Source organism: Tursiops truncatus, chromosome 13 (assembly GCF_011762595.2).
Source record: "Tursiops truncatus isolate mTurTru1 chromosome 13, mTurTru1.mat.Y, whole genome shotgun sequence".
Lineage (NCBI taxonomy): Eukaryota > Metazoa > Chordata > Mammalia > Artiodactyla > Delphinidae > Tursiops > Tursiops truncatus.
In genome coordinates this window covers 25127493-25150456 of record NC_047046.1, presented here as the reverse complement: position 1 = coordinate 25150456, position 22964 = coordinate 25127493, and the positions used below count along the sequence as shown (strand labels likewise).

General features: G+C 55.5%; 2 protein-coding genes across 13 annotated transcripts in view; one reads left to right on the top strand and one right to left on the bottom strand.

The window, feature by feature from the left end:
• SUSD2 (sushi domain containing 2) overlaps window positions 1-7145 on the top strand; it is a 23475-nt gene extending 16330 nt beyond the window's left edge. The window contains exon 15 of the mRNA XM_073790348.1: window positions 6951-7145. Within this exon, the coding sequence (XP_073646449.1) occupies window positions 6951-6972 (22 nt within the window). The 3' untranslated portion in view covers window positions 6973-7145. The remainder of the gene's footprint in view (window positions 1-6950) is intronic.
• GGT5 (gamma-glutamyltransferase 5) lies at window positions 2381-22964 on the bottom strand. Of its 12 annotated transcripts, XR_004521495.2 has the most exons (17): window positions 22749-22964; window positions 20456-20554; window positions 19947-20123; window positions 10987-11085; window positions 10067-10197; window positions 9673-9768; window positions 8970-9165; window positions 8245-8402; window positions 7580-7726; window positions 6591-6727; window positions 6093-6283; window positions 5589-5695; window positions 5331-5449; window positions 5086-5196; window positions 4067-4145; window positions 3833-3934; window positions 2704-2841 (listed from the first exon to the last, which is right to left on the bottom strand). XR_004521495.2 is itself a non-coding variant. In XM_033837301.2 (16 exons), exons 1-16 carry the CDS (start codon window positions 22937-22939, stop codon window positions 2381-2383), a joined length of 2499 nt encoding a protein of 832 aa, XP_033693192.1. In that variant the 5' UTR covers window positions 22940-22964. The 12 variants fall into 12 exon arrangements, 9 of the variants coding, with proteins under 9 accessions (XP_033693192.1, XP_033693196.1, XP_033693195.1 ...); XM_033837301.2 differs by lacking the exon at window positions 3833-3934 and having other exon boundaries at window positions 2381-2841; XM_033837305.2 differs by lacking the exon at window positions 3833-3934 and having other exon boundaries at window positions 2381-2841; window positions 20805-22890.

Genomic DNA, 22964 nt, shown 5'->3' with positions numbered 1-22964 from the left:
ACTCCGTGATTTTTCTCCTCTGGTGAAAGGAGCACAAGTCCCTCTCATGGACATTCCCATCAGTAGTGGTGTTGGCCCCACCCGGACACCCTGTCCTTTTGAATGTGTTGCTTGGAGTCTCCTTGCTTGTATTTGTTTGAGGAGTTTTGTGTTGTTTCCCAAACACAACTGGCCTTTGGTGTGCTTTGCCAAGTTTGGGGCTAGTCCTATGCTGACTTCATAAAGTGAATGTGGAAATGTTCCTCCGGGCTCTACACTGTGGCGGCTTAACTGGCAAGACAGGCCTCTGATCCTAACGGCAGGACACACTTCGCCTGGGAAACTTTCCAGAAGGGCATTTGAGATAGACCAGTGTTCCTGCCACGTTCTCAGTTTTTTTTTGTGATCACTGACATGTCTAGACCTTTGCTCTTTCTTGGACCCGTTTGTCATTTATACTTAAGCTTGCCAGATTTAGCAAGTAAAAAGAAAGCCTGCCCAATTAAACCTGAATTTCAGATAAGTGCCAATGTTTTTAGTATGTGTTGAGTATCGCAATTCTACTTACATCATCCTAGAAAGGAATTTATTTTGTCAAGTTTCCAAAGTTATTTTTATTAAAATGAGTAATCTTTTCTAGTACTTCTAACTTCCTCTATAGCTTATTTCCCCGTTCTCATTTCTTTTTTGTGTGTATTTACACGTCCTTCATTTTTACTAATTGGCTAGCTAATAGCTTATATATCTTTTTCAAAGATCTGTTCTTCTGACTTCAAGCTTATCAATTTCTGCTTCAGTTGTTACTAAATTCTTCCTCTCGCCTTCCTTACTGTTCTGGTTGTTCTTTTACTAACTTGGTATGTTAGATATTTTGTTTTGATTATTATTAATGTAATTATTTAAGGCAATATATTTTCCTCTGAGCCCTGCTTTAGCTATATTCTGTGGGGGCTGATCTGTATTGATGTGAATGTTATTTTGAAGATACCGCTTTGATTTCCTCTGTGTAACAAGATGTTTAAAGAGGCTGTAAGAGTCGCTAACTGGGCTGGGAATGCATCTTGGTTGGCATTACCTGTGGTCCAAGAGGGATGTGGGCAGGGGCCAGGCAAGTAACCTAGGGTGGGATGAGCAGGGAGCAAGAGGAATGGGCTTCCTCCGGGGGCCCCCAGAAGCCAAGGAGGGCTCTGTGTGGCCTCATGGCAGGATCAGGTATGCATTTTCCAAGGCTCATCACTGTCACGAGTAGGGAGTGGATCGAGGCTGTGGCAGCGGCAAGGAGGCAGAAAGGGACGAAGGGATGGAACCAAGGCCAAGCCACGCATATGGAGGGAGAGGACTGGGTGACTATCATGGAGGGGGGAGAGGGGGGCACCAGAGAACTTCCGGCTGCCTCAGAGCTGGCTTCTGGTTGGGTGTATTGAGTCCGAGGTGCCTGTGGATCCCAGGTGCTCTGGAGGTGGGAGGTGGGAGGTGGGCGGGTGAGTGGGTATGTGAGTCTGATGGTCCAGAAACCTGGGCTAGAGCCTGGGCGGGGACCCATCAGTTCACAAGTGGTAACTGAGGCTCCAGGGGACGGTGAGGGTCCCAGGGATGGCAGAGGGTGAGTCAGGAGTGCAGGGACACCGTTCTCATGCTCTGGGGATGCAGCTGGGAGGCACTGCGGCGAGGGTGTCTGTTGTCTGAAGGCCCTCGGTGTGTAGTGCTCTGTCCCAGCAGGCACAGGAGCAACACCCAGCCCGTCCTGTGCGGCTGAACTCCAGGCAGAATGGGAGGTGACGGATCTGTAGTGGCGCCCTTCCAGGCGGAGGTACACCCCTGTGGGATGTTTGGGGTGAAACAGGAACTCCCAATGCTCCCAGGACTCGGCATGGGGCAGGACCCCCCCCCCCAGGGAGGGTGGCACACTCGGGAGCTGGCAGAGCCATCCACGGTGGCTGGGGGCTTGCGGGTCTCAATCGGGGGTGGTTTGGTGACTGGCTGTGGGGGTGGGGTGACCCTGCACCTAGCAAGGGGAGGCCAGGGATGCTGCTGCACCGCCTACAGTGCGTGGACAGCACCCCCGCGAAGAATGACTCACGCAAAACATCAACAGTGCTGAGGGTGAGAACATGTTGGAGTTGGGGGCTGGGGAGGGCTTAGGTCTCGCTTCATCCAGCCTTTTCCTGGCACGGAGGACAAGCTCCAGGACGGGCCTGGGCCAAGGGCCCCCAGGAGCCAGGGACAGGTGCCCCCAGGCCACACCCCTGCCTTCCTCCCAACGGCGTGTGCGGAGCCCCAGCAAGTGTCCAGGGGTGGCCTGGAGAAGGCCCAGCCCGTGTCTGGTTTCCCTGGCTCCGTGGTGGTGTGTGTGGAGGGCTGCAGCTCACTGCACGTGCTTTCTGAAGGTCCCCTCCCCACCTCAACCCTGAATCAGGCGTGGTGCAGCCTTTTCTTTAATCTTGGACTGGAAGATACACAGGTGGGGAATGGGGTTTCGGGGAGTGGGGGCCCAGTCCTGGGTGAGAGGCCTGGGGAGGTTGGAGGGGTCAGGGCAGGGCCACAGGGGCTCTGGGAGGGCAGGGCTCGGCCCCCACAGCCATCCATCTGCTGGGCTGTCCCCACCTCTTGAAGCCCCAGGCTGACCGTCCAGCCAAGGGGTCCAGATTCTGCCGGACCAGGCTAGCCTGGACATGTGCTGGGTGGGATCCCAGCTCTGGGGAGGGAGCAGCCTCTTTAGTAGCCTGAGGGCTCCCCACCCTTCCTGGGGTCCGCTGCGGCGTACACACAGGCCCCGTCCTGGGACACGGCCTGGACCACGTTCAGGAAAACGGGCCTCTCGGTCTGGCTCTGGCCCCGGTACTGGAGCCCCTTCTTCACCTCCTGGAGAGGAGAGAAGGCTGGTCATGGAGGGGCTGGGACCCGGGCAGGGAGCTGAGGACCCTGGCCGAGGAGGCAGGACTGGCAGGGGCGGTCTGGGAGAGGACAGAGGGGCGCTGGACGCAGCCTTGTCTGCAGGCATGGAGTCTACGGCCTCCCACTCCAAAGGCCCCAGAGAGAAGCCTGGGCTCCAGGGGATATGATAGGAGGACATCGCCTGGACTAGAAGGAAGCTGAGATGCAGGTTCACTTCTGTCCTGGATCAAGGACACCAGGGGCCTCAACGTGACAACCAAGGAGTCCAAGGGCTTCTGTGGAGAAGATAGCTTTCAACGTTTTGAGGACCTTGAAAGCAAAGTCTTCTAGAAGGCAGAGCTTGGGCCCTTTGGAGTCCCAGGTCACCCATACATAAGAAAGGCCCAGCTCAACATCTGGCTCCTGCCCTGGACAGGAGGGATGGCCCTGGTGCCAGCGTTGTTGGCAGCTCAGGACCTGCCGTCTCAACACCAGCATGAGAAGACGGGTGTTCCAGACTCTCCAGGGCCCCGCCCCGCTGGTGGAGGAGTCAGCTAGAGGCTGCTGAACACCCATGAGTCCAAGGACATGGACCCCAGGCCACGGGCACCAGCGGTCCCCAAGGGTGAGGCACTACGAGCACGGGCTGTAAAGGCTCAGGTCTGAGACGGTGAGTGTGTGGAATTGGAGGGCGTCAGGGCCCAGGTGTTGGTGTCTGAGCACCCGAGTAACTTGCCTCGGGGCCTGGTCCCCACACTTGCCAGTCTGTGACTCTTCACACAGATCCTGGCACGTGGAGACCTGTGTTACTCGGGCCCCGCATTCCCACTTAAGGCCAAGGACCCCCGCCCACCAGGGCCCTCAGTTCCAGGTGCCCTGCAGTCCCCAGGACCAGGGCCTCCAGGACCTGAGCCATGGGTACGGCGAGGTCTCCAGGCGCTATGGCCTTGGGTGTGTCTCTGCCTGACGTGCTAATTACCTAGTGTCCTTAGGTTGGAAGGCCCAGCTCCTCACAGCCACAGCAGGACCTGTGGTCCTCAGAGACCATTCTTTAGCGTCGTAGTGGCCAAACTCCAAGGCCCTGAGGAACAAGGACCCTCCTGGCCTCAGGCCTGGGCCTTGGCTCTGAGGGCCCTTGGAGACTCCAGGTCTCCACCCAGTGCCTCAGATGTTCTCCATGGGAGGTCCAGACCTGTGTGGCCAACACGCTAACCTTCCAGGGAGCTGAGGGCCGTGGGCTCGGGGTTCTCTGGATTCCAGGCTGTCAGGTCCAAATTCTCAGAGTTGAGGTCCTTGGAGAATGGTGTTCACAGAGTAAAGACCTTCAGTCAAGGTCAAGGAGAAGGGCCTAAGAGGATGAGTCCTGGGAGAGCACCAAGCCCTCCTGCCACGGGGAGGACCCTGCACAGGGAGGGAGGGAGGCTGGGAGGGAGGGCCTCGGACTCTGAGAGTTTGGGCCTGACGGGCTGAGGTCCTTAGTCTCCAGGCCCAAAGACCAAGGTTCTCAGGACTACACACCCCCTTGGACTCAAGGCCCCTCACTCTGTGGTCCTCAAAATTCCAAGGGCCCTGGGAGGCGGCCTTGAGACCAGAGAAGCTCATAACAGGAAAGGCAGCTTTGATGACCTTGAACCCCAGCTGCTTGAATGGACCCTGGGCATGAAGTTTGGAGTCTTGAAAAGCTGCTAGTCCTTTAAAGTGGGTCCTAGTGAGGGCATCTGCCAGCCCAGAGACCTTCCAAGGAGGCCAGCCATCTGCCCAGGAGGAGGGGAGGGGCTGGGAGTCCCACAAGAGAATTCAGCTCCTGGGCCTGCTTGTGTGGGGAACCAAGAACCCAATGCCATGGAGGGAGATCCCTCTGCAGACTCCCAGGAATAATAGACTCCTTGAGAAATAAACCCGCAGATAAAAGCTGCAGATCGCACAAGGAAGCAGATCACCATGAGGGAGGGTCCGAGAGGCCTCAGCCGGGGAAAGTAGCTTCCGGATAGAACGGCCCAGAAAGAGCAGGGACCAGGGTGCAGGGGAGCTCGTTCTGGGAGTCGTGTGAACAACACCCTGTCCCCTGCCGGGGAGACCAGCTGCCTGTTGCCTCCCCCATGGAGCTTCTCAACTCCTGGTGGCCCCCAGAGCCAAAGTGCACCGGGCACACTCAAAAGCTGAGGCCCACCAGGGGCTCTGAAGGCAAGCGCTGAGGCGTCTGTCTAGCGGTCTCTCGGCCCACGGCCTCACCTGGCTGAAGCTGGGCTCGTACTCTACCCGGCCCTTGCTGTCCACGTGCAGGATGGGGGCTGCAATGGCAGCTTGCAGGTCAAGGCCCAGCCACAGCTTGTTCATGATGGCCTGTTTGGGGAGAGAAGGATGCAGGCAGGGAGGGAGGGAGGGGCACCAGCCACCCTCCCCAACCCCTCCCAGGACATGAGGACAACAGGGCCGCCCAGCAAGGGCATGTTCCATCCAGGAGCCCCCAGACTCACCTGGGCCACAGCAGAGATGATGAGCTCCCCGCCAGCCCCGCCAATCACCAGCTTCGACCCCTGGGCTGCGTTGACCAAGATGGAGGGGACCATGGATGAAGGGGGCCGCTCACCTGGAACTGGAGGCCGGACAGGTATCAGTGCAGCCTCGCTTCTGAGCCAGCGCCCCCCGGGGCCACCCCCTCCATCCCTGTCTCTGTGCTGGGCCTGCCCGGCCTTCCTGCCTTCCCTCCTCTCGCCCGGGGGCATTGTGCTCACCGGGAGGTGGGGTGACTCCGGAGCCCCGCCGGTACCTCCAGCACAGGTCCAGGAGCTCGTTGTTGAGGAGGATGCCCGTGCGCGGTGAGTACACCATGGCTCCAAAGCTGTGGACAGAGGCAGAGCTGGGCGCAGGCCGTGGGCTCCCGACACACGTGGGCTGCACCCCAGCGCTCCAGAAGCTCCTCGTTTTAGCAGCTGTCCTCCAGCATCCTGGAGCTGCTCTTCCCTCCCTGGCCCTGCCCCCAAAGATCCACCTTGTCCCCCACCACGGCATCCTCCTGGTTGTAAGGCCCGTCCTCATCCCGGCTCAGGGCCACCCCATCAGCAGCCTTTTCAGCCAGAGGTGTCAGGGTGCAGGACCCTTTTGACACAGGAGAGGGGAAAACAAGGTACCACTCGATGGACACAGCCAGGGAGGTGCTGGGAGGCCAGGCTGGGGGTGGAGGGCTGAGGTCTAGGGGGTGGAGTGGGGCCTGCCCGCCTGCCCCCGGCCCCACGTACGGCGTATTGATGGTGCTGGTGGCAGACACAGCGCTGCCATCCTCGCCCAGCACGGACACGTGGGCCGTGCCCATCCTGTGGCTCCAGGTCTCGGCCAGGCTGTAGTGGCTGAGCTGGTGGTCACCCCGGGTGTCGATCTGCTGGTGGATGTGCTGGGCCAGAGCCTCCCCCAGCAGGTCCTGGGAGGCGTTCTGGGGTGGGCAGACAGGTGACAGGGTCAGTGAGAGGCCAGGTGGTCCCCTAAGGGTGTCAGAGATGCAGCGCCACCACTGCCTTCCCGTACCTGCCCCTCCAGGGCTCCCTTCAGACTGCTGTAGCCTCCCTGCTCTGGCCCACTGCCAGGCCATCCGGTTCTAGAACCAACCATGTACACACCCCTCCAGCCTCACCCGCCGGGCTCTCAGGGTCTGTGGATGGAGCACCCGTCGGCCTGACCCTCCCTTCATGCCGAGCCCTGGGGCAGGGAAGGGGGCTCTCCACCAGCTCAGGGCACCTCACCTGGACCTCCGGGTGGCTTCGAGGATCCCACAGCCGCCACCTCTGCCCCCTAGCAAACTTGAGCGTCTCCACGAGGTGATGGTACAAGTTCACCCTCCCCTCGGGCCTGGCCACTGACTCCGCGGAAAAGTTGAACCCTGGGGAGGGGGTGGGCGCAGGTGGGTGTCATCCTGTGTAGTGGGTTGAGAAAGATTTGTCCATGTCCTAATTCTCAGAACCTGTGAAAACCTTATATGGAAAAAGAGTGAATATTACCTTGTATGGCAAATTGTGATTAAATTAAGGATCTTGAGAGGAGTGGATTATCCTGGATTATCCGGGTGGGCGCTAAATGTAATCACATATATCCTTATAAAACAGACACAGAGAAGAGGGAGGCTGAAACTGCAGGGATGCAGCCACAAGCCTAGGAATGCTGGCAGACGCCGGAAGCTGGAAGAGGCAAAGAACAGATTCTCCCCCAGGCCCCCCGGAAGGAATGTGGCCCTGCAGGCACCCTGATTTTGAATTTCTGGGCTCCAGAACTATGAGAGAATAAATTTCTGTTGTCTGAGCCACCAGGTTTTGGTAATTTGTGATACTTTGTTACGGCAGCCACAGGCTGCATCAGGCAGCCCCATCTCTGGACGCTGCCAGGATGCCTCCCGCACCCCACAACCCCCTTGCAGGCTGCAATAGGCTGGGCCTCAGCCCTAGCTGCACACACTGGACCGGCAGCTCACCACCTGCAGAGCCACTGCACCTGTGCCCTGCGCCGGGGTCACCTGGGGGCACTTAGTGGGTAGATGTCTGCAGACTCTTCAGCAGAGCCCAGGCGTGGGCCACACTGGAGGCCAGCTCCAGAACACACCGTCCTGGCCCACTCCTCAGCCCAGTCTTCAGCATCTGAGGAGGGGGCTGAGCTGGAGGAGGCAGTGGCTACCCAGAGCCTGGCTGGGCCTGGAATTCAGTTCACGGGCGCCAGACCCCCTGGCTCCTGGGGGCCTCACCTTTGAGCACATTGAGGACAAAGCTGAGAATCGCGCCCCCTGCAGGCGGTGGCGGTGAGTACAGGGTGTAGTCCCCCAGGGGCATCTCCAGGGCGTCCACCACCTCAGGCCGGAATGATGCCAGGTCCTGCGGGGTCAGCAGGCTCCCTGGGGTGAGACAGAGGACTCCATGTACAGACGGGGAAACGAGGTGCAGAGTGTCAGCCAGGGACCTTGGTTTACACAGTGGGGGCCCCCCTCGTTCCCTAGCCTTCTAGGCTCAGAGGGGTGGTGCTGGGCCTGTGGGCAGTGGCCTCAGGGCTGGGGGATGGGTGGACAGAGGCCAGGGACGGGCAGGTTGGAGGGGAGAGTGGGAGAAGGTGGGGGAGGCAAGCTGGCCTCTGAGAGACCGAGGGTGGCCAACTCCAGGCCCAGGAGCACCCCTGCAGCCACCGATAGCTCCTGTCTCGTGGCCCTAACCCTCAGGGTCCTGCTCCTCGGGGGCTTTGACTGCAAGGTCCCTGAGACCAGCAGTGGGCATGACTTGGGCAACGACCTCTCCAAGCCCTGGGAGCAGCTGGCCCCCTCTCAGGGCGAGGGGAGGGGAGGGCCGGACCCACCCTCAGCCCTGGCGCCCAACCCCTCTTTCTCTGGCGGAACGGGGCTGTGGGGCCTCACGTGCTGACCTTCCTTGGCAACGTCCTCCAGCAACATCTGGCCCAGCCTCCCTGTGTAGAGGGCCTCTGCGCCTTCCGCAGCCACGGTCTCCAGGGTGGCGGCCAGCGCGGGCCACGGGAGTGGGTCATGAGGACTCAGGGGTTCTGTCCCATTGAAGAAGAGCTGCCTGGGGGGTGGGGGGCAGCCTCAGGGTGAGGCCAGGTCCTGGAGGGCAGCCACACTTCTGCAGGGACCCTACAGGGAGGGAGTCCTGGTCTGGAGTCCTGAGGGGCTGTGGTGGACATGGGGGCAGATTCTCCAGGATTGGGTGGGGCTGACACCCCTCATGTCTCTCATCACCCAGGCCCAGGGAGGACACGCCCCCCCCCCCACCACCACCAAGCCAGCGTCCACCCAGGGCCTGACACCCGGCATTCCTCCTGGTCAGTGGGCTGCCCGGGTGGGCGAGTGGGATGGCCAAAGCCCTCCTGCCAGCCCAGAGAGAGTGGGGGGGGGAGGGCAGGGCCCAAATCTGCACCCTGGGAGCCCCATCACTTTGGCATAAACTGTCTCTGGCCTGAGCCCTCTGATGAGGTTCTGCCACGTGGAACCGGAGGTCTCTGAGCTGCGACATAGCTCAGTGACATATTGGCCAGCCAGGGCCCCGGCCCCCAGAAGGTTGATCCGCTGGCTGGAGGAGGAGCTGAGGAGGGGCTGGGCTGAGGAGGGGCCCTGGGCCCCCATCGGAGCTCACCTCAGGGACGATGCGTGCAGGGAAGGCCGCAGGTAGCTGCTATGCAGGAAGCGGCTGAGGATGCGGGGCACGCGGAGGCCCCCCCGGAGCAGCGCGATGGTGGGCCTGAAGAGCTGTGCCCAGGGCAGGTGGCCGTGGCGGTGGTGGGCCTCAGCGTAGCCACGGAGCTCCCCAGGCACCCCGATCCACTGGGCACCTGCACGGCACGGGTGTCATGCCCCTGCCCCTGGGCCGCCCCCCTTGGCCCCCGGGGGCTGTCACTCCACTCTTGGCTGCCTGGCCCCCTAGCCGTGGCAGCCAGAGCGAGCCTTCTGGAGCCCACCTGGGACCACGGCCCTCCCCCCTCACACTCCTGTGCCTCCCCATTTCCCTCTGCACAAAGTCCATGGCCAGGCCTGTGGGGCCCAGAAAAACTGGCCCCATCCCCACCCCCCAGCCCCCCAACCTGTCTCCACTGAACCCTCCGGGCCTTCGGCTGAGGTGGTCCCTCTGCTTGGATCGTCCCTCCCAACTCAGAGAGCCCTCCCCCGGGAAAACCCGGGGAGTCAGGACCTCCGCAAGGGCTCCCCATCCCCAGCTGCCACCCCTCAGTGCCAGGGTGGTTCAGCTGTCCATCAGGGGCGCTGCCCCTTCAGGGTGGGGGGTTCTGCTCAGCCCCAGTGGTCTGGTGGGGTGGGAGCGGGTGGCCCCTCTAGGGCCTCACCTGTGCCCAGAGGCTGGGCCTGCTTGCACTGGTCCAGCAGACCTGGGACGTGGCTGGCGGGTACCGTCTCCCTGGCGTTGATGACCTCCACCTTCCCTGGAGTTGGGCAGGGCGTGTGGGGTGTCAGGGGCACCCTGGTGGCTGCCAGGCCTCACTGCACACCAGCAGTCCCCCTCAGACAGCCCTGGCCCTGCTCTCGACCTCAGTTTCTCTACCATGAACTGGCCTCTGCGCTGGTTTAGGCTTTGCAGAGGTTGGGGGGCACCAAGAGACTCAGGGAGGGGCGTGGGTAGACAGGGCAGGTCGGCCACACTCTCAGGTGGTCTAAAAGGACCTCACTGTTAGCGCCTGTGGACGAGCCCATCCTCCCCACAGGGGTCCCGTATGGACTCACCTGTGGACGCATTGTAGATAGTGAAGATGACCCCTCCACCCAGGCCCATGCTCTGGGGGTTGACAACCCCGGTGCAGACCAGAGCCGCGATGGTGGCATCCACGGGTGAGCCGTGCTGCTGGAGGATGGCTCTAGGGAACACGGCACAGAGTAAGTGGCCTGGCTGCCCTGCCCTGGCCTCCTGGGCTGCTCTGCCGGCATTCACTGGGGAGTGGGGACAGCTGGGTGGCCTGCTTGCTGCCACCAAACCGCAGGTTAGTTTTGAGACCACACTGGGCTGCCCCCTCAAGCCCAGCCACTCACAGGTGTACAGCACTCTACAGATTGCAAATTGTGACACCATTTACACTGCCCCTGGCTGTATATAAGGTTCTTCTCAGTTTACAAAGTGCTCCAGCTGCCATTATTCCCTAGGTCCTCCCAGCAGCAGCGGCTCATTCACAACAGGCAGAACCAGGCCCGGGCCAGCCCCTCCGTTCCTCCCGGCAGCGCTGGGAGCCTCGCCTGGCAGATGCCACTCCTCATCTCACTGGGGACACACTGGCCCAACCCCTTCAAGACTGGATTTTTTCAAGTCACCCCGGGATCCTGCCCTGCCATCAGGGCTTAGGGCTTGGGCTGATGGGTTCCACAGCCCCTCCCAGGGCCCCGCGGTCTGTGGGAATGTTCTCAGGCCTCAGTCTCCCCACCTGTCCATGGGCAGCGAGGGGTGAACCCTTCAGCTCCTAGGTGCTGGTCAGACTGGCCTGTGCCGAGGAAATGCCCGTCTCCCTGGGGCACAGCCTTGCACAGCTCACTGGGGGCTGCCTCTTCCCTCACAGCCAGGATTCCTCCCCAGCACCTCAAGGTCACAGATGCGAAACCAAGGCCCGAAGAGGGGCTGGGCCTGGGTCCCCTTCCCCCACCACTGACCCCAGCACCTTCTCAGCTCAGGCACACTGATCCGACGACTCCATGCTGGGCTCACCCCTCCCCGGAGCCACGTATCCCTGCTCTGGGCCCACACGGACACAGGTAATCTTGGAATGGGAAAGAGGGCACAAAGACAGAAGTACGAAAGAACTAAGATTCTACATCCAGGCACAGAGAAACACACATTTTAATTAGAATAAAACACCATAAACAAAGAAAAAAGACAAACTGGAAAAAACTAATTTAAATTCCCGTCACAAAGGCCGCATCTCACTTGACCTCAGAAGTGCTCTCCGCACTAGGCTTCCAGGACCCCCACCTACCACACTCCGGTTTTCTTCCCACCACCCCAACCTCAATATGTTAGAAGCCCCAGGCTCAGTCCTCGGTCCTGGTACATCTATGTCCTCCCCCAGATGAGCTGATCCAGGCTCAGGGCTTAAAATGCAACCTCTGTGCTGATGACCCCCAAATTTGATCTCCCCTAAACTCCAGGCACTTATCCCCAGCCATCCACAGGCTACCTCCCCTAGGCATCTAAGAGGTATTTCACTCTTGACATGACCTAAACTGCACTTTTTCCTTCCCTCCCACCTCTGCCCCCCCAAACTGCTCCTTTGTTAGTCATCACGATCCTAGAAAAGGACACAACCATTCACCCTCAGGCTATAAACCTCAGAGTCATCCTTGATTGGTGACTTTCTTTCATCCCCATATCCAATGGCCAATCCTGCCTGTTAGTTATACCTCCAAAATACACCTAGATTCCAATCCTTTTTCATCACCTCCTCCACCACACCACCACCCTGGTCTAAGCCACCAGCATCTCTCACTTGGGTTACTGTAACAGTCTCCTATCTGGTCCCCTGCATCTGCCTTGCTCCCATAGGTTTTTAAAAAAATAATCTGTTAACATGTAAAGCAGACATCCTAGTAATGAAAGACTAAACAATTCAGACCAAACTTCCACAGACAACTAGAAAAGCCAGACAAATAGAAAACATCTGCTCAAAGGTGTCAGAAGCAGGAGAGAAATACAGGCCTCCGAGTGAGAGGAGCCTGGCTTTTGGAGCCGCTTTTCCCCTCCAGACGACTGCCAGTCCTGGAACAGGAGGCTGATCGGCCAAGCAGGGCTTCTGACATCCTCAGAAGAGGATCTTGCTGTGGTTTATGTCAAAGAGTGTTTTTCCTGTGTTTTCTTCTAAGTTTTTTTTTTTTTTTTTTTTTTTTGTGGTACGCGGGCCTCTCACTGTTGTGGCCCCCACCCCGCCCCCCGTTGCGGAGCACAGGCTCCGGACGCGCAGGCTCAGCAGCCATGGCTCACAGGTGCAGCCGCTCCGCGGCATGTGGGATCTTCCCGGACCGGTGCACGAACCCGTGTCCCCTGCATCGGCAGGCGGACTCTCAACCACTGTGCCACCAGGGAAGCCCGTTCCTCTAAGAGTTTTATAGTGTCTGGTCTTACATTTAAGTCTTTAATCCATTTGGAGTTTATTTTTGTGTATGGTGTTAGGTAGTATTCTAATTTCATTCTTTTACATGTAGTTGTCCAGTTTTCCCAGCACCACTTATTGAAGCGGCTGTCTTTTCTCCATTGTATGTTCTTGCCTCCTTTGTCATAAATTAGGTGCCCATATGTGTGTGGGTTTATCTCTGGGCATTCTATACTGTACCACTGATCTATATTTCTGTTTTTGTGTCAGTACCATACTGTCTTGTTTACTGTAGCTTTGTGGTATGGTTTGAAGTCGGGACGCCTGATTCCTCCAAATCCGTTTTTCTTTCTCAAGATTGCTTTGGCTATTCGGGGTCTTTTGTGTTTCCGTACGAATTGTAAGATTTTTTGTTCTAATTCTGTGAAGAATGCCATTGGTAGTTGTTAGGGATTGCATTGAATCTGTAGATTGCTTTGGGTAGTATAGTCATTTTCACAATATTGATTCTTCCAATCCAAGAACATGGTATATTTCTCCATCTGTTTTTTGATTTCTTTCATCAGTGTTTTATAGTTTTGTGAGTACAAGTCTTTCGCCTTAGGCAGGTTTATTCCTGGGTATTATATGTTTTTGCAATGGTAAATGGGAGTGTTTCCTTAATTTCTCTTCCTAATTTTTCATTATTGGTGTATAGGAACACCAGAGATTTCTATGCATATAGGCCTCAAATTATTTCTAAACAGTTTTAACAATCTTTATACACGCTCCTTAGTGCTCAATTAAAAAGGACTAAGCTTGGGCTTCCCTGGTGGCGCAGTGGTTAAGAGTCCGCCTGCCAATGCAGGGGACGCGGGTTTGTGCCCTGGTCCAGGAGGATCCCACATGCCGTGGAGCGGCTAGGCCTGTGAGCCATGGCTGCTGAGCCTGCGCGTCCGGAAGCCTGTGCTCCGCAATGGGAGAGGCCACAACAGTGAGAGGCCTGCGCGTACCGCAAAAAAAAAAAAAAAAAAAAAAAAAAGATTAATATAACCATTATAACAAACATATAAACCTTTCTCAGTATCAAAAAGTATATCAGAAAGAGAAAATAAGAGAGATATTTTGCAAAAAATAATTTTAAAAGAAATAAAGAGAAAAAAGAAAAGAAAAAATATATATATATACACACATACACATATGCATTTGAAAAAAGAGAAAAGAAACACAGGAAAAATAAATCCAAAACAAATGAAAATGATTTCCTCTAAAAGAGAGAATAGGAACAGAATAAAGGTCATATGGATGAGAGTGAGACTTCTGAGAATACCTTTTTATACAGTTCTGACTTGTATTCAGAAAGAAAATTAAACAGAAAGGATGAAAAAGAAAACCCTAAAATTGAATTTTAATTGAAAAAAACTAAGCTAATAGTATATTGAACTGTTAACATAATCACACAGGAAAAAGAACTTAATTAACTGCACATCTTTCATGGGATATATCTTAAGGACCAAAAAAACCTCTGCAAAGACATCTTGAATTTTCTCTAGTAGATTCATTGTTCATAGTGTATTGTTGAAGTAATTCTGAAACTTTTTTGTGAGTACCTGGGGATACAGCAAGTAAGTAAATATACAGACATTGCTGGGAACTTCTCATAGTTGCAGAGACAAGATGGGATGGAGAAAGATGCAGAAGACCCCATCATAGTGGATTTGAACTGGAGGTGTCAGAGATTTTACATTTTTTCTTGTTCTGTGCACTGATACTACCTAGAAGCAATGGCATCCCAATAGTAATGAACCCTCTTAGCATCCAGATTTTCATTTCTAAAATACCATTCTCTACCAATTCCTGATTTCAGGTCTGAGGGAATATACGAATAGATCCTGGAACATTTTGTGTACAAGTCAAGTAAATTCTCTAAGACTGATGGATTCTTGTAAAAGAACATAGATGCTGGCTTAAAGGGGCTCTCACTGGTCAAATTTGTGACAATTTGAGCATCAGAAAGAGTAAAGTGATGGATTATAACATAGTGAACTAAAATAATCCACGAGTCAATAGTAATACTCAAGAATATCTGGGTTGGGGAAGGGGGATCTTTTTTACAGAAGAATGCCAGCCAATGAGTGGTGAAGAAATGACTAGTTTAGAAATCGCCTTTTTGCAAACACAAATGTATCTGTTGAGACGATGATAAAAATTGATGCTAAAACATGGGATAAATGTTGTTTGAGAAAAGGATATTCGCCTGGTCTCAAAGTATCAAACCGTATGTTACTAATTTAATAGGGAAATGGTACCCCATACAATGGAGAGATCTGGAAGACACCACCTTTATGAAGTGATCCAACTTGGCATCACAATGATGAGAGGGTCTGACATTGTGTTCCCTCTTGTGTGATACAACGGGAAGGCAAAATACCTATCTTATATTGTGTTTAACCTGAATCTGATCGTAAATAAATTATAAAAACAAACCAAGATTGTAAAGAAAGACTGATACAACTGAACCGACTTCTTTAATGTCACAGAATATCAACTTTTTTTTTTTTTAAAGCAGGGGATTATTCTAGATTAAAGAAGACTAGAGAAACATGACAATCACTGGATACTGGATCTAAAAAGAAAGATGGGTTGGGGGTGGGGGTGGGATGAATTGGGAGATTGGGATTGACATATAAACACTAATATGTATGAAATAGATAACTAATAAGAACCTGCTGTATAAAAAAATGAAATAAAATTCAAATTAAAAGATGAAAGAAAAAGAAAAGAAAGAAAGAAAGAAAAAGAAAGGAAGAAAGAAAGAAAAAGAAAGAAAGAAAGAAAGAAAGAAAGAAAGAAAGAAAGAAAGAAAGAAAGAAAAAAGAAAGAAAGAAAGAAAGAAAGAAAGAAAGGGAAAGAAAGAAAGAAAGATTGGGTCAATTGGAAAATTTTTGAATTGGACTAGGTATTAGGTACTATAATTTTACCAAGGTTAAATTTCTTGAGTGTGATAATGGTATTAAGGTTATATAGGAGAATAGTCTTATTCTTAATAGATACATGTTTGAAATATTTAGGGATAAAGTGTCATGATAAATGCAACTTATTTTCCAAATATGTGGAAAGATAGATATATGGAGAGAGAGTGAGAGAGCACGAGAAAGAGACAGAGAGACAATGTGGCAAAGTATGAACAACTGGTGAATCTAAGTGAAGTGTATATGGGTATTCTTTCCATTTTTCTGTGGGTGTAAAACTTTTTCAAAATAAAAATATGAACATTTAAGGGAAAAACAACAAAAAACTCGTGGAATGCAGCTAAGCCAAACTTTGAGGGAAAATTATAGCTTTAAGTGCATGTACTAGAAAAGACTTTAAAGATCAATCATCTATGTATCCACCTTATAATTTGTTTTTCCCAAAATGTATCTCAAGATGAATATTTTTTAAAAAGCAACTTAAACTCAATGGAAGGAGGAGAAAAGAGCCAAGATAAAAGTAGAAACTAATGAAAGAGGAAATAAATGAATCATAAAGAAAATCAACAAAGCCAAAAGTTGATTCTTCCAAAATACAATAAAATTGATAAAACCCTTATCAAGACTGATCAAGAATGATAAGAGAAAACGCTAGTTACCAATATCAAGAATGAAAAATGGGGGCTTCCCTGGTGGCGCAGTAGTTGAGAATCTGCCTGCTAATGCAGGGGACACGGGTTTGAGCCCTGGTCTGGGAGGATCCCACATGCTGCGTAGCAACTAGGCCCGTGAGCCACAACTACTGAGCCTGCGCGTCTGGAGCCTGTGCTCCGCAACGAGAGGCCGCGATAGTGAGAAGCCCGCGCACCACGATGAAGAGTGGCCCCCGCTTGCCACAACTAGAGAAAGCCCTCGCACAGAAACTAAGACCCAACACAGCAAAAATAAATAAATTAATTAATAAACTACCCCCAACATCTTCTAAAAAAAAAAAAAAAGAAAAAGGGGCCTCATTACAGACTCTGGACATTAAGAGGATAATAATGAGAGGACGTTATAAACAATTACATGTCAACACATGACAACTTGCACAAACTGGACAAATTCCTTGGCAAGAACTTACCAAAACTGACTCAAGAAAAAATTAAAACTTGAAAGTCTTATACTTGTTAAAGAAACAGAATCTGTTATTTAAAACCTTCACATGCACACAAAGAACTCAGGCTCAGAAGATTAACCTGTAAATTCTTCCAAACGTTTAAGGAGGAAATAACACCAATCTTAAGAACAAGAAACAACAACAACACAAAACCTATTCTTGCAGACTATGGAAAAGGAGAGGACATTTCCTAGCTCTTTTTATGAGACCAGTGTAACCTTGACACCAACACCTGACAAGGACATGAGAAGAAAGGAAAATTACAGACCAGTACCTCTCATGAATATGAAGAAAAAAATCCTAAACAAAATATTAGCAAATCAAACTTAGGGATAAATAAAAATGATATTAAATCATGAACAAGCTGGGCTCCTTCCAGGAATGCAAGGGCAGTTTAACATTTATTGCATTTTTTTTTTTTGGCCGTGACACCCGCGGCATGTGAGATCTTAGTTCCCCATCCAGGGATCGAACCCACGCCCTCTGCATTGCAAGTGTGGAGCCTTAACCACTGGACTGCCAGGGAAGTCCCACTGCACTTTTTTAAAGGGAGAAAAATCATTTGATTGTCTTGATAATGCAGAAAATGCATTTGATATACATTTGACAGAAAGATGGGCAAAAGATTTTAACAGAAATTTCACAGACGAGGATACCCACAATGACCAATAATCACTTCCAATCCCTCAGCATTAGGTGTGGAGTTATTGTCTATCTCCCCCCACTACGAAGGCAAGAGCCTCGACCATCTGGTTACCACTATGACTCCAGGACAATGGCTGGCAGGTGGCAGGTGCTGCAGGTAGCCAAGCATCACACACCTTCACGCATCCACGATGCCCGCCAACATGTACCACGAACACAGTCATGTCAACAGGCAGGATGGTACGCGCTCGGGGCCACCTGGGTTGGGGTTCCTACTCACCAGGCACGTGCCTCACCCTCCTTGAGCCTGGGTCTCCTCAGCTGTGAAGGGGCCAGTTGTGGCCAGCAGAGAGCTGCGGTGCAGAGCAGTCACACTTCTCTCACCTGCCTGTCCCCAAGGAGCTGGAAGGCTGCTGTCACATACACACTCGGACACGCACGCTCACACGTGTGTATGCATGATGCCCAGGTATACAGGCTGTTTCCTCCTGAACCCCAGAGGGTTGGAAGTGCAGTAATTTCCCGGTGAGCCAACCGGGAGTCCAGAGAGCCACTAGGGTCACAAGGGCTGGGAGGGGAGGAAGGGTGACATCACACCATAATCCCGTGAGCCTTCCCCACAGCAGGGTCCCCTGTTGAGATGCCGACCACATCCAGACCAAGCCACTGTTACAACAGGCCAGGGACACCTCCTCTGGGCTGCGTGCGCTCCGTGACAGAGGTGCCAACACGAGCCCCACTTCACAGGTGGGGAAACCGAGGCTTGTCCAGAGTCCCCATTCTCCTCTGCACCCAGGGCATGACCCACAGGCCGACTCCTGAATGGGTCTGAAGCAGCTGACGAGACCCAACCTGCAGGGCCCAGCCCCTCCCTACCCCTGACTCCAGGGCCCCACAGGACAAGCACCCTGGGCCCCCCGCCGGCTCCCTCTACAACTACCCACATGGCCACTGAAGCTCTGGCCTTTACGATCCGAGCCCAGGGGCTGGGCAGGCTGGAATCCTGGGCGGAGGGTGGGGACCCTGGGAAGACTCCACCCTCCAACAACCCCGGAGAGATTCCCCCTCTGCAGGGGCAGCAGAGCAGGACAGTCCCAGCTGGGCCCGCTCATGCTGTGACACCCAGCTGGTCCCTTCTGTGCAGGCCTAGTTTCCTCTAAGTCAAGTGGAACTATGAACCCTCCGCTCAGGATCCTGTGTGGCGTTTCCGAGTGATCACAGCAGACAGACATCACAGAGCCTAAAAATCACCACTAACCCTGGTCTCCCTAGAAGGCAAGCACTCACGTGGAGCCTTGGAACTCCCAGTTTGAACATGAGCCTAACACACCGGCATCACGCAGGATGGGACGGGCCTCGTTGTCACCGTGCTTCTATTGTGTGTACACTAGGCTCGGAGCCGGATCCTCCCCCAGGGGCTCTGGCTGCTGCAGGAGTCCCAGCCCCACTGAGAGAACCCAGTGCTCACAGGGTGGAAGGAGGTGGGGTCTAGGAGGCCCTTGCAGGATCTCCCCAGCCCTGCCAGATCGTGTGAGCCTCTGTCCCACAGCAGCTGTGGCAGCTCCAGGCTCTCTCCCACCCCTGGTTTCTTAGAACAAGAACAGGAAGTGGAACGCCGAGGACATGAAACACTTGGGGGGAACCACATCTGCTCACCTCACCAGCGAGGGTTGCAGAGCAGAGACCCCAACCCCTGGCCCTCCAAAACCCCCAACAAAGACTTGGGGAGACACAACAGGCCCGGAACCCCCTCGCAGATCCGTGGCAGCAGCCCCCCACCCCTGGGGGCCGCGTCCCCATCAGTGGTCTCTGGGTCTGAAGCCCCAACTTGTTTGCATCCTTGCAAATATGGGCTCAGGGGGCGCAGCGCCTCTGCAGTTCTCAGAGCATTGAGAGGGGTCATTCCCCTTCCGGCCCCTGGGAGCCCTCTGGGAAGACCAAGCAGTCTGCCCCCAACTTGTCCCTGTCATCCTAGAGGGAGCCCTGAGGGAGGGACAAGTCCTCTTTGGTTCACAAAGCACTCCTGATTCTGACAACGGCCCTTGAGGCAGATATTCCGGGAAGCAGACTGAGCCGGCAGGGAGGGGGCTGCTAGCCCAGGCTCCCACAAGCCCAGAGTGGGGCAGGGGCCAAGAGGGGTGTCCTGCGCATCCTGTCATGGCAGGCAGCGGAAGCCTCCCATGGGCTGGGCTTCCTGGAAGAGCGTTGGGAAACATCAGTTGGGGCCCCTCTCCACAGCCCCCCTGCCCCGGCCCACCGAACATCAGTTACTCTGCCTGCCACTGGCCTGGCCCCAAGCCTTGACACGCAGAGGGGAGGCCGCAGGGGACATGATGCCATCAGAGGCCAGTTTTCCAGGGCCAGGAGGGGAGCCTGGTCCCGGCAGGCAGTCCTCACATATGGAGCCCCTGAACCCCCTCACCCATGTCCCTGGGGAAAGACCCCAGCCTTGGAAAACTGCCAGGGCTTCTCTGAAGGGGCCGGGACCAGACAAGCAACACTGTAGCAGTGCCCTCGCTGGGCCTCCCAAGCCCCGGAGCTAGGACCAGCCTCACACACCACCTCTGCTCTGCCCACACTGTTGTTACCCTGTGCACACCTGCTACCTGGCCTGTGCAAGGGCCCTGAGGCTGCTTCCTTACTGGAGCCCAAACCCACACGACCCCCACATGCCAACATGCACACACGTGTGCCTTCTCCACACTCTCGCCACTGGTCACAAAGTCTCCGGGAGGGGTCAGCGCCAAGGGCCACCCAGTTCCCACCCACTTCCTACTCACCGTCCAATGTCCGAGCAGATCTTAGAGTCCGCAGCAACCGCAGCATGGGCAAAGGCCTGGGGGCCACAGTGGACACGGTGCCAAGAGACGACCACGATAGGCACGATGATGGCCAGCGCCAGCCCCAGCCCCAGCAGGACCATGCTGACCGTGGCTCCGTGTCCCTGGGCCATGGCTCTGTGACCCAGGGGGAGAGAGGAGGTAAGTGGGCACACACACCAGTGGGCGGAGAGATACAGAGAGACAGGTAGATGAATGGACAAGATGAGCAGATGGGCTCACAGATGATGGGACAGATGGACAAATAGACTGGAGCCAGAGACAAACAAAATGGATCGACAGCCAGATGGCTGGACAGAGAAGGAAGGTCAGATGGACAAGTGGACAGAGTCAGGATTACAGATAGATAGACAGACAGGTTTCCAGGAGAACAGTGGGCAGCCAGGCGGACAGGTGGTAATGCGGACGGGCGGCTGGCAGCAGGGCTGCTGCCTTCCTCCAGCGCCCACCTCAGAGGCGGAGCTGGCCACCCGCCTGGACTTCCAGTTTTCAGCCCGTCTTGGCCCTGGCAAGACGCCAGGCAGCAGGGCGTCTGTGGGGAGTTTTTCCTGCCAGAGAGGAGTCAGTGGCTGCCGTTAACTCCCTCACTGCTGTTCCCACTGCTTGTCCCCTGAAAGCCTCGGTACAATCACCCCTCCCACCGGTTGCCAACGCCCAGGGCTACCCTGTCCTGTCCTGTGTGCGTGAGGACTTTGTGCCTGCTTGGCTTCCCGGGGGAAGCTGGGGTGCAGGGCTCCCAGGACCCTCCCCTGGATCAGGCTCAGTGGGGCAGGGGGCCAGGGCAGAACCCCAACTCACCTCCTCTACATGGGGCCCCGCCCAGCCGCAGCTCACCGCAGCATCCTCAGAGCCAGAGGACACTGGGGCTAAAGGGGACCAGAGGCAGACACAGGGGGACCCAAGGCAATGTCAATCAGGACCCGAGTTCAAGTCCCAGCTCAGCTGAAGCCAGGGCAGGGGGGTGGCCAGGGGTGACCAAGAGGGGACTTGGCTTCCCTGCCTGCTCAGGGGAGGCGACTGGAACACCAAATACCCACGACAAGACTTCTGTGTGGGGAATGAAGACAGGGCCTTCGTCCAGCCCTTGGCACACAGTGCCCACTGGACTGTCCACCCCTGGGGCCTGCTGTCCCAGAAATGCCACTGGGCCTCAGGGAGCGGGCTTCCCTTCCACCTGCATCTCTGCCCATCCCTGGTGGAATGTCTGCTTCCCTCTTCCTGAGCTGACAGCACCTCCTCTCCTGGGGGCACCGGCCTGCACCCTACCCTGCCCAAGCCTCAGGGTGCCCAGCTGGGAGGTGGCTGGGAGAGTGGGGGCTCCCCGAGGTGCCCCCTTTGACAAGACTCAGCAAGGCCCAGGGTGCAGGGGCTGGACTCCCACCCCCAGAGCCCCCACATTCTCCCAGCTTCCTTTCCAGCTGAGCTTTGCCCTCCCCAGGTCTCTTTACCCCTTCTGGCACAGCAGAGAAACTGAGGCACGTGCCCGCACTGCCACAGAGCCTGCCAGGCCCCCCTGTCCGAAGCCCCTGCCAGCCTGATCTGGAGGGGCTACTGGGGCACCCTTGGGGGGTGGGGAGGGCTGCGGTCACCTCCCACCACCCCCACCGGATCCCCAAACCATAGTGACATTGCTCAACCAGGAACCAGAGTGCATTCCTGGGCCAGGGCCAGCCCGGGAGGCAGAGGAAGCAGGGACAGAGAGGTCAGCGGGGTCAGGGTGGAACAATGCCCCCTCTCCCCAACCTTCCTGGTCAGGCAGAGGCCAGGATGCAGGGACTGCTAGAGCGAAGGCCCAGGGAAGGAACAGGCATTGTGCTGGGCTGGCCAGAAGTGAGATCAGGGAGGCACAGCCAGAAAGGGCCCTGGACATCTGTGTCCAGGAGATGAGGGGCGGGAAAGAGAGGGGAAGCCAAGTCTCCAGGCCCCAGGGGGGAGCTGAACCCCATAACGGCTGGGGAACTGGGGTGCACCCCGTCCACGTGCTGGGGCCCAGGGAGTTCCAGGCCAGCCCCCACCTCCGCTGGAGCAAGGCCCGCCCCTCAGGCCTCAGTCTTCTCCCCTTTCCTCTGGGGCTAAAATGAGGGCTGAGGAGAGACCTGCCCACCCCACCAGCTCAGCCTCCATCTTGTCCCCCCATCCCCCAGGGACCCCAAAGATGCCACCCTCCAGGGCTCAAGGCTCAGACGTGGGGGCACTCTGCAGACCAACACCCTGCTTCCCTGTGGGCACTTTGGAAGCATCAGGATTTTCTGCCTCATGAAGGAGAGCCCAAACCTGGGCTCTCCTAGCCCCGTGCCCCTGCCCTCAGGGGCCCCCCACTGGTGCTCACTAGGCAGCGGGACGTCTTGCTGCCGTGCTGGGACCCCCTCACCCCTGCCCGCCTCCCCAGGTCTTTCCCAGCACCTCACCTTGGGCGTTACAACTGTGTATAAAGGATGAGTTAGGAGGCCCTGAGGGAGGGAGGGGCTGGCCCCGGTGGGGGAGGCTGGGTGCTGCGTCTTGTGGTTCTCCCCCACCCAGAGCCACCCTCCCTGGGGTGCTGACCCAAGCCCTGACCCCTGGGGATTTGGCGACCTCTTCCAGTTCATGGATCCCTGAGAACCGGGCCTCCTTCTGGAATGGATCACAGCTTGGGTTTCACTCTGGGTTTCTGCTTGGAAAGCCCCCTGGGCCTGGCCCTGACCAACATGTTTTGCTCCAGCCTCTTGCCCAATCCCACCCGCACCCAGACCTCAGCTTCACCTCAGTGTGTGCTGGTTATGGTGAGGCTGGACACCCGCCGGGCTGAAGAGGTACCAGGGCTCCCAGGAGGAAACGCCGGGGCCATGCGCCCCCTGGTGGCTCACACTGGGAAGTGCTGCTGCCCAGCCCAGGGAAGAAGTGGCCTGGCTCTCGTCGTGGGGCTCAGGGTGAGGAAGAGCAGTGCTTGGCATGGCCCACCCTGGGCCCCCACCCCAG